At 36.1% G+C, this 10,839-nt stretch overlaps 1 protein-coding gene across 1 annotated transcript; it reads left to right on the plus strand.

The window, feature by feature from the left end:
- LOC109721929 (probable histone chaperone ASF1A) lies at window positions 213–8,865 on the plus strand. Its single transcript, XM_020249756.1, has 3 exons — window positions 213–609; window positions 8,007–8,122; window positions 8,211–8,865. The coding sequence occupies exons 1-3, from the start codon at window positions 501–503 to the stop codon at window positions 8,544–8,546; spliced, it is 561 nt and encodes a 186-aa protein (XP_020105345.1). The 5' UTR covers window positions 213–500; the 3' UTR covers window positions 8,547–8,865.

Genomic DNA, 10,839 nt, shown 5'->3' on the forward strand with positions numbered 1-10,839 from the left:
CAAGAGAAATCCTTCAAAGGGAAACCCCATGGGCTCCCTCCACCAACACATTCTGTCAATCTATCTCCCAAAAACTGCTTTCTTTTCAAAATCTCCCGCCAACCTCTTGCCCGCCATTGCCCACTCCTGCTAGTCCCTCAAAACCGGCTACTCCCGGTAAACCCCTCCCCTCTCCCGGTCACCCGAACCGAACTGGAAAACAAAAAAAAAAAGGAAAGGCAAAAAAGCAAAAAAAAAAAGAAAAAAGAAAAAAAAGAAAAAAAAAGCGAAAAACCTCACTCCCCTGAATGCATAAGCATTCCTCAAACCGACGCGCGGAAGCGATTTCTCCTCACCTCGAAACCCTAAGTCTTTCATTTCTCATCTCCTCTTTCCATAATCTCCTAAAATCGCGAATTAGGGTTTTGCGCCATGGATTGGTAATGGAGTCTAGGGTTTCGTTGTAGCCCTATTTAGTGCTCTTGTGGGGGTTGGAATCGAAGTAGCGTTTTTGTGTGATCATGAGCGCCGTCAACATAACGAACGTGACGGTGTTGGACAACCCCGCCGCTTTCCTCAACCCTTTCCAGTTCGAGATATCGTACGAATGCTTGGTTCCCCTCGAGGACGGTGAGTTTCTCTTTGATTTCTCTTATGTTTGGTTCTTATTTTTGTTTTGGATGTAGCATGTTTGATTGGTAGTGCTTTGAAGTTGTTTCTCTTTGATTAGGAAATGGATAGGTGATTTAAAGTTGTTTCTCTTTGATTAGGAAATGTATAGGTGATTTTAAAGTTGTTTCTCTTTGTTAGGAAATGGATAGGGGATTTAGGGTCTTTCTCTTTAATCAGGAAATTGGTAGTGATTTATTGTGCTCTTAGGGATTTAGCATGTTCAGGAAATGAATATTGGTTATAGAGAAGGGATGCCAAAAATTTAATTTAGGAATACCGTATGAGGAGTAACGAGATTGATTTGGTGATGTGAGTATTAGTGTTGTCGTAGTTTAGTATTTTAGTGTTTTAATTAGTTTGACCAAATGCAGAGGTGTATTATTGAGCTAGATTCAGATGCTAGAGTGCTCATTAGACAATCAAATTTGCAAGGCTATTGGTAGCTTCCTCCCATTAGTGTTCTTGCTGAGCATCACCGATGCTCGAATGAGTGGTTGCAGTTTGTGTCGTGGTTGCAGGAATTAGTAGTGATGCAGCTTTGATTCTCAAAAACCAAGAAGGTAGTTTTTGTTGTTTTTTTCTTTTTTTTGGAATTTTTAGACAAACTTTGCTCTACATAATTTTGTTGGTTGATAGGTATTCCGTTATTTGATACTTGTAAGTCTGACTAAACTGTTTCATGGGAAGATCATTTTTTGCGGAACTTTCTTTCCATGTAGAAGTTTTTAAATAATTGAAATAGTTATGCGTATTGGGTGCCAAAGTGTCTTACTTTTGTACTACACTAACTTAAGAGTCTGTTTGGCTTGATTAAAGCTTCCAGATATTTTTTGTGTAAAGTTGTTTGAAGAAGATTTAAAACTTTTTTGATTAAACCTTATGTGTGTAATAGCTTCCCATTGTAAAGAGAAGCAAAAGCTTTAAAAGAAAGTTGCTTTGGGGCTTTAAAGCTCATTTTAGCTTTGCGTGTACTAGAAACTCTAAACCTTTTCATTGCCAAATGTTTGGTTTCTGCTGCACGAGTTGGAAGGTTGTTTCGGAAGCTAGTCTAAAATGGCATCTAGGAAGAGTTTTAATGCTTTAAGGCTTCTTTTAGTATTGTTATTTAATTTATTTCAGCCTGAGGGGTGAGCAAGGATTTAAGTGCCGTGGTACGGGGTTGTGCTGGAAACTTGCCGGCACGGTACAGCACGGTGCGTGTAGAGCCGTGCCGATACGTGGCGGTCAAAAAAATTCTTGTGTGCCGACACATAATATCATGAAATATTTATTTTCTTTAGCAACAAAATATTCTAACTATTTATTATGTCTTTTTATCACATATTTTGAATTTTATTGAGCAAATTACTTATTAATTTAAAGAATAGAGGGTTTTGAGCTGTGCCATTGGCACGGGGTCTGTATCGTGCTGATATCTTATTGGCACGGTACGACACGGTATATACGGCCTATGCCGACGGGCACTTAAAACCTTGGGGGTGAGGGTTTTGAAAGCGTACTTTGTAGATTTCTGCTTCTCGGTTCAATTAGTTGGAGATTAGGGGTTGACTAGTTGTAGAGGTATATACCAACCGGCAAAATGGGATGACCAATTGGCTGTGCTTTAAGCTATGCAGAATCTTTCCATAGGCTGAAATGCTTTGGTCTAAGATAGTTGTTGTGCAACAAATTGATGGTGCATTCCGGTTAAGAAGGTAGGCTAGAATTAGGGCAAGGTTATGGAGGAAGAGAAATGTTTAGGAACAAAGGAGATTTTAATGTTTCAATGCTCATCACTTTTGAATAATACAATACTTTAATTATGCATTAAAGATTGTTTTACTGGTTGTAACATGTGCCATAATTCAACAATTTTAGTAAAATACTAATGCATAATGATCATAATATATAGTTTAAGCAATAACGGAAAAAAATGGTACCAAATTAAATATTTTGTAACGATCATTTAAATAATTTTTTTTTTCAATTTCATTTAAAATAACTTGTAGTTGGTTAGTTTAATTGGTTATGTTAATTTAGGTTAAGACGTTTTAAATTGGATCAAATTTGTATTTATTGCAGTTGATTAATGCTAACTGTCTGTAGTCCAGTCGAGCTGATAAATGACTTAATTTGAGTGATTTTCGGTTGAGTCCTACTCTTTTCTTTGGATTTTGGATCAAGTTTTTTCCATATCTTTTAGCCATATGCAGTATTCTTGTTATGAAAGTTGCTTAAAATATGAGCTCCCATGGGAAAAAAGGTGCAGTGCAGTTTGTTCTGCAAAAACAGTCGACATTTTTTTGAGTTAAAAGCTCTATGACTTCTTCTGATTGTCTTGACTTATATTTATTTATATACAACAAAGGGGAGATTTGAAACCATGTCTTATGTTTGTTGGACATAAATTTCAAATTATTTTCTTGGTTATAAACCACTGTCTTCCTTCTTCCTCCTTTTTATTTTCGTTTTACTGTCCGTTTGATTATATCCCTCATTTCTTCTTTACTTGTCCTATGCTTTGCTGAATATCACACATTCCAGTGTCAATTTGAATCCTAATTTTAGTTTTTCTTATTTTCTCTCTTTTTTAGAGCAAACCTCACCTTTTGTTGCGATTACTTCGTGCAAAATCTATGATGTTTGGATCTGACCATTCACTCTTTAACTAACCTAGCCTTAATAAGTTTGCATTGAATTGTTTTATCAGTGCGCAAATTCTGCTGGAATTGCTTGTATCTAACCATGAAAGTGTATCCTTATTAGCTCCAACTTTACTGCGAACCTAAATCTACTTAATTGCAGAAGTTTACTTTCATATTAACCTACCTTTTCTGATTTCAGAAAGTCCCCTAATATAGTAAGGTTTAATGGCCTCTATAATTATTTTGACACAATCTTCTGTAACTTGATAGCATATCCTTTGATGGTTACAGAAGCCGTAAGTTCAATATTGGATGGAATTTTGAAATTAAGCAATACATTAGTTTGTTGTTTCTTTTTTTTTTGTCGTTTTTATAATCTAGTGTTTGAGTTTTTCTTTTTCTTTTTTATTTCTTTTCTGCACTCGGTCTGGGGAAGGGCTGGGGGCGTTTCATTTTGTTATCAGTAAATGACAAAGCAGATAACTTGGTAATTTTTCACAAAACTCCCATTGTAAGACAAAGAACGTTGAAAGGCCCTTGCAATTGCTATCTAGCAGCTCCTGGTGCTATGGATACAGATTGATCAACTACTTTGCAAGTTCATAGAGGAGCTATAATTAGAATTTGACAATGGGTGTACACAACTTAAACACAAGCAAGTTAAGCGAAGTCCAGCTCAGTTCTTTTATTCGAGCTGATATCAAGTTAGCTCATTTACTTTTGGCAGACTTGAGCTGGTCATGAATAGCTCATTTATATGTTTAGCTCAGATAAATATTATTAAGGTTTTTGTATGAATTTTGGTCAAGTTTATTGAATATTTAGTTTAACATCAAAATCACATCGTATTACTAATGATAAACTAAGATTCTCTTTCGTATAAGTATCACATAACAATATCTGTTATGATAAATCTTGTTTGAACATGAGTGAACTAATGTTAAACTCATGCTTGGCTCTTTTTCTTTCGAGCAAACTAACTAAGCATGCCCTTGTCTAGCCAAAATTTCAGCCAAACACGAGAACTGCCCTAAATTTGACAGATAACCAACTGAGAAGTCCTCTTACAACTTCATAGTGAGAATTTTGCACATGATTTAAGTCAAGCATCACTAGCAACCCCCCGTTGAAAATTTGTTCTTGTATGTCTTTGTAGATCCGACCAACCTGATCCACGTTGTGGAGGTATTTGTTCTCCTTGCTACTCCACCACGTTTATCATGATTAAAAAGTGGTGTTGAAGCCAGGCAGTTTACAATGCAACTCAGATTTTGAATTCTTGTCAAATTGTAAACTTTTCGACCATTTAAATCAGACATGAAAAGATCTAAGGGATAAAATTACATAGCAGAACTGAATTGTTCTGTGCCAATGTGAAAGTTAGGCTAATTAAGGCTAATATTGTGTTTTTGTTTTGTTCTGTTTAATTCGATTTCCATTTAGTTTGTTAGTGGCTTAATATGGAGTTGAGCTGTATGTCTTATTTGGAAATTTTGGATGAGTTTTCTGTCTGTATTCTTTAGGGATAATAGAAAGTTTAAATTAGAGATGTCACTTAAATAGAAACGCTATTGGGAAAGATATTACATTCCTTTCGAGCTAGTAAATTATTTTAGGAAGTAAATATTTTTATGAAGAATAAAATGCTTTTAGATTTCTTCATGTGATCATTCGACTTCTTACCCTATGGGGTGAGTTGAGATCTAGAAGCTTGTCTTGCATTTGCTTAAAGTTAACAATGAGATGATGTACCGACCGTCCCTAGTGCAAGTGGCAAAAGGCTTGGTGGTTGGTATCCAAGGTCCAAATTCGAATCCTAGTTGATTCACATTTCCAGCTAAGTTTATTTCTAAATGAAATAAACAAAGTGGGTAGCATGCTACCTATCTCTTAAAAAAACAATGAGATGATGTTTTCTAGGCCATGAGTCACTTTCTTTTTCCCGGCTAATCATTCTCTTTAATCCTTCTATTCATTTCAATTTTTTTTTTCCATTTTTTGGAAATCTCAAATTCCTCTATATAAATTCTACAAAACACTAAATCTCTTGCAGATTTTTGTCCTTTATTGCAATCAGTTATTTCTGAGTAACTTCGATAAGAAACTGTTCTCTTGCCATTATTAAATCTGGTCCCTCTTTCTATCTTGCAGCCAAACTTTCAGAGCATGATTAAAGTTCAGCTAAAACTATGGAATTGGCACAGTATTTGGTTTATTTTTCCTTTTTCGGTGCTGGTTTGGAAATAGGGTTCGATACCATTCCAACATTAGGATATTTCGCCCTTGTTTTGCATTCTCCAACTTTTTTCACTCAAATTCTATGCAATTGAAATCATCTAGTGATGGACTTCTCTAATCTTGTTATTGTTGGTTTCTTTGCCATCACTTAAAAAAAAAGGGAAAACTTCAAATACCACCCTTGTGGTTGCGCGCTTTCTCACTTTAGTACCCTATGGTTTAAAGTGTATCACTTTCGTACCTTGTGGTTTTATTTTTCTCTTTTTATTATCCCTCCACTTTTTTTTCGTTAAATCAGTGACAAAGTTAAAATTAAAGGATACTAAAGTGAATATATGATAAATTATTGGTGGGGTATTTGAAGTTTTTTGTATACGATTTAACAAAAAGTTAACGGAGGGGCTGACGAAAAGAGAAAAATGAAGCCACAGGATACTTAATTGATACACTTTAAACCACAGGGTACTGAAGTGAGAAAGTGCGAAACCACAGGGGTGGTATTTGAAGTTTACCCTAAAAAAAAATACAAAATAAAAAGGGAAAGACAATGGTACTAAATTTTTGTTTTCTGTTGCTAGCAGAACCCATGGATGTAGATTTGTTAATAATCCAACAATAGCAAAATTAAGGTCGTCTCATGTCTTCAATTGCACAATTTTTAATGAATACAAATATGGAAAATTTAAGGAATATCAAATAAGGCCTGAGCTTTTGGGTAGAATAAATATAAAAACTTGGCTTTGAAATGTTGGGATGAAAGTAGAAACAAGCTCATACGGCTAACTTTATTTATACTTTGATCTCGTTAAGAAGCTTGTATGGCTAACTTTATTTATACTTTGATCTCATTATGCACTGGCGACATGAAACCTCGCCATCTTCTTCATGAAGTAGCACAATACGATCTAGTATATCAAAAATGCTATGAAATTTAATTTCTATTATGATTATTCCACTTTATATTGGATATTATATTTTGAAAAGCGTTGAGAATATTTCAGCCAACATTCCAAAACGGCACCATAGACTGCTGACGCCACCAGAAATCAACACTCGAGGAGCCTGGCCAAAACCAAAAGTGACATTTTGAACATTGGCAAAGTCGAGCATCAAGGTTTCAAATGAAGCAAACAGGAGTTGAGGAGGTTTCTAGAAATATTCACACACAAAACAAGTATAAATGAACTTTAGTGTCAAGAGCTGATGTTCCTGATCGTTTTTAATTTGAATGAAACAAACTGATCCCTTGACAGTTGCCTTACCCCCTTTATGCTTAAAGAAAAGTTACTAGAAGGCAGAAATAAAAAATGGTAAGGGTAGGAACAAAACAATTTACAGGATGACTAGCAGCCATTGATTCCACAATGTAAAGCTTTTCTTTGAGATCAAGTAACTTTCTGTATACCTGTATCATTTGATGATAATCAAGTTAAGTGACAAAAATCATCTTTAGGTGTCTTAGAGAATTTCAATTAATGAAAATGGATGGATCATGGATGTATTGGAAAGTCGAACCCTACTCATGTAACTTCCTATGTGACTTTATAGAGTGGCTTAAGGCCCTATGTGTGACTGTATAGAGTGGCTTAAGGCCCTAGGCCATTTATTAGCTTAATGTAATTTCGGACAACTACTTTCGTTCTGGCCAAGTTATCTGAGATAACTTCTTAAGGATTGGTTTGAAATGCTTGAACTTGAATTTGCTAAGTGCAGGCATTACAAACCAGAAATGAGCTTCTCATCTTGCAGAGTTGATTTAATTGGGCTGGCAAAATGGTTCATGTATACTTCTTCCATCATTATTTTGGCGTGAGGGAAAATGTAATTTTCTTTCATGTTTCATGGCTATAACTTGACGAACTCCATTTGAAGTCTCTGAATGATACTGTTGTAAGTCTATATAGGCCACCATCACCGTGTGCCATATTTTCGTATAAAAACTACTGATTGGCTCTGTGAGCTCTCTGAGAATCAATATTGAGAACCAATCATTTAATATTAGGTTTTTAAGTAAACGTTTTTAGCTTGTTGCCCAGTTCTTTGATGAACTAATTAACTGTGCTATGCAAATTCTCTGCTTGTAACAAATGAAAAATTTGTGCGGCCTGGTAATAATGCTAATCTACTGGATAAGCGTAACATGGTCGATCCTTCATTTAACATTTGAAGGACATCTGCTGGGACTCTGCCTACATCGAGTCTTATGCGCTCCCACTATTGTGAGTTTATGTGCTAAAAAATGCATAAATCTCGTGCAAATCCTATTGATTTTAATCCCTTTTTTTTTTTTTTTTTTTTTAGCGATCTAAGGATCTGACAAGATTGCTTAGAACTTATTTGTTTGGTTATTCTCTTATTTTATTCTTGTAATTCTACTTAACAATATTAATAATGACTGTGGGATTCTGTTTACGTGGCTTCTCATTTTCTAATATCCTAGATTTGATAAGCGTTTATCTAACTGACAAATCATTTTCCTTCTCAATCCTTCAGATTTGGAATGGAAACTCATATATGTTGGATCAGCTGAAGATGAGACATACGATCAATTACTTGAAAGTGTGCTTGTTGGTCCTGTTAACGTTGGGAACTACCGTTTTGTTTTCCAGGTAAATTAAGGAAAACTTGATTAAATTTGTCATTAATTTCATGTGCCAGCTCCAAAATCTAATATCAAAAACTTCTAATCTCTTTCAGGCTGATCCACCTGACCCATCAAAGATTCGTGAAGAAGATATAATTGGTGTCACTGTGCTTCTGTTGACTTGTTCCTACATGGGCCAAGAGTTCATCAGAGTAGGTTACTATGTGAACAATGATTACGATGATGAGCAACTGAGAGAAGAACCGCCTCCGAAGGTGTTAATTGATAGAGTCCAGAGAAACATTTTGGCCGACAAACCTCGTGTCACCAAATTCCCAATCAATTTCCATCCCGAACCCAGTGACACTGCAAGGCCGCCACAGCAGAACCCCGCCGCTTCACCTGAAATTCGACCCAGCGACGATACTCATAATGATCAGAATATCTGATGGTGTGGCAAGAAAAGAGTTTTTTATTTGCTTACAATTTTGCATAGTTTGTAGAATTAGGAGTTTCAGAATGGCTTGGTAGGTGGCTGGATCGATGTGAAAAGAAAGTTATGCTTTACATGAATGTTGGTCCACTTTGGTTGGCCAAATGTTGTCTCGTGGGTCGACAGGATCAAATTAATTTCCTTTTGATTTGGATCTTTTAGCTCTTCTGTTTCCCTAAGTGGTAGGAAGTATGTGAGAAAGGTTGTAATGAATGGTGAGGTGGCTGTATACTTTAATTTTAAGAATATGCAATTTGAAATGGCTTTTTCCAATATTTTTCTGCTTGAAAGAGGTTTCTGTGAGATCCGTTCTAGTAACGGACGAGAGGGATGATGCTTCACATTATTGCGTGATGAAATGTGCAAGTTTAATTTGATCTGCTGGTTTGCTGCAAGGCAATTTTGATGAAAGGTTAACAGTTCTACTTGTTTTGGCTGGGCAAACTACTCATCCCATGGCTTCTGAAGATTACACTTTATTGAAGCTGAAACTGGCCCCTTTTCACTTAGTAATATGGTCTATTTAATTTCTTTTCTTTTTTTTTTTTTAATGAAATTAGCAATGCTATTGTCAGATGTTGGTGATGAAGTCATCAGATTTTTTATAAATGTCTTGAATATATTAAGCCTTTTTATTTATTTTTTTTTATGAACCTTTCATCACCCGCAGGCAAGTTTTATTATGTAAATAATTGCATAGAAAGATAATATCACAGTGAATTGTTAAACAAGAAGTTTCAAGATTATGAGCTCTCCCTTTCTCCACAATAGGAAAAGTTTCAAAATAATTACTTGCAATACTACACCACCATGTTAGTACTAATCAAACTAAAAGAAGCATTCTAATCAACTAAAGCATCAAGCAGGCCTAGCATCATGTCATGGACTAAGTGATTTTGCTTGCAAAGTCCATGCGGCACCCGCCTTCTTCAGCAAAGATGGGTAAGGCTTGCTCTCTGTTTGTTAGTCTGGGTCAAAACGCTTTATGCCTAAGTGCAAAAGAGGGAAAAGAGAGATGGAGATTATGTGGAAAAACAAAATACTTCTATTACTTAGAAAATAAAACTTATAAGTACATCTCTCTATGTATTTGGCCTCAGTTATTCCATCTATGTATAAGCCTATGGTACATAAATATACTAACTAACCAGCCTAGAAAAATAGTATAGAGAATCCTTTGAGTTGCCCGTGACCCTTGGGCATCTACTAGCAGTTTGGAGGTTTTAATTCCTACAGTTGCATGGTGCTTCATCTCCCATAAAAGTTGCTAGAATGGCGCCCTTCCGGCTGCCCATTTCAGTTTTGCAAAGTTGGCCAGGGACTTGGGCCAATTTTTTTAAGTCTCTTGACACTCTCCCCTACCTAATGCGCAGGTATCCTTGTCTCGCGTTGCTATTGGAACTTGTGGATGAGTGATTGGTACTATCAAAGTATATTAGCCTTCCTCCAACTAGCCTCGCCATAGGAGAGATTTTTCTACTTCACCAAGTGAGTTAGGGCTTGGCAGAACTCTGCGTCGCCGAATGAGTCAAGTGTCTAGGATGGACTCTGCTTCTTTGTCAAAAAAAGCAGTCATGGTCATTGGAGTACCACTGTAATGTACTAGATTATAATATAAAAATTAAGTGTAAATAAAAATAGTGTGAGATACTATTTTTATTGGACTTAAGGAAATAAAATGTAAGTCTGGAATGACTTGTACTGAAATCGGAATAAAAACAGGAGATTTAGAATTTTTTGTGAGAAACGGGACTGGTATTTTTAGCTGAAAATGCACAGTGTCAGAAAATTATGAAAATATGAAAATATGTCGGGATTATTTTTGTAAGGCTAGATTTAAAGTTTCATATCATTCTGACACCCGAAAAGTGAAAAATAAAATCCGACTGCTATTTGCTAGAGATTACAGTTCGGTAGAACTTTCGGTGACCAAAAATGGTCGAAACTGGAAAGTTAAGATATTTTCTTGTTTATTAAGAGAAACCAAGCCTGACTGTCAAATTTGAACGAAAACGGACATTCAGAAGGGCTGGCGAAAAGTATTTGATCCTGAGCTGTTAAAATGCTAGTGTGAATAGTGTTTTGAGGGTGTCTATAGAGATAATAATTCTTGGGTTCCCTCCGGAGCCTCCCCGCGTTTGGCGGGGGGCTTCGACGGGACCCCCTCTTTTTTTTTCGGCTTTCTCTCTCCCTCTCTCTCTCTACCCCCCTCCCCGGCTCCCACTCTCTCTCTCTCTCCCCCCTCTCAT

The sequence above is a fragment of the Ananas comosus genome, linkage group 16 (assembly GCF_001540865.1).
Source record: "Ananas comosus cultivar F153 linkage group 16, ASM154086v1, whole genome shotgun sequence".
NCBI lineage: Eukaryota > Viridiplantae > Streptophyta > Magnoliopsida > Poales > Bromeliaceae > Ananas > Ananas comosus.

What these genes read in the sequence shown, in the direction of transcription:
- LOC109721929 (XM_020249756.1), top strand. Translation starts at nt 501, where the DNA reads ATGAGCGCCGTCAACATAACGAACGTGACGGTGTTGGACAACCCCGCC. An exon ending in CTTGGTTCCCCTCGAGGACG is followed by an intron (nt 610 to 8,006) that starts GTGAGTTTCTCT and finishes TCAATCCTTCAG; the next exon opens with ATTTGGAATGGAAACTCATA. An exon ending in ACTACCGTTTTGTTTTCCAG is followed by an intron (nt 8,123 to 8,210) that starts GTAAATTAAGGA and finishes AATCTCTTTCAG; the next exon opens with GCTGATCCACCTGACCCATC.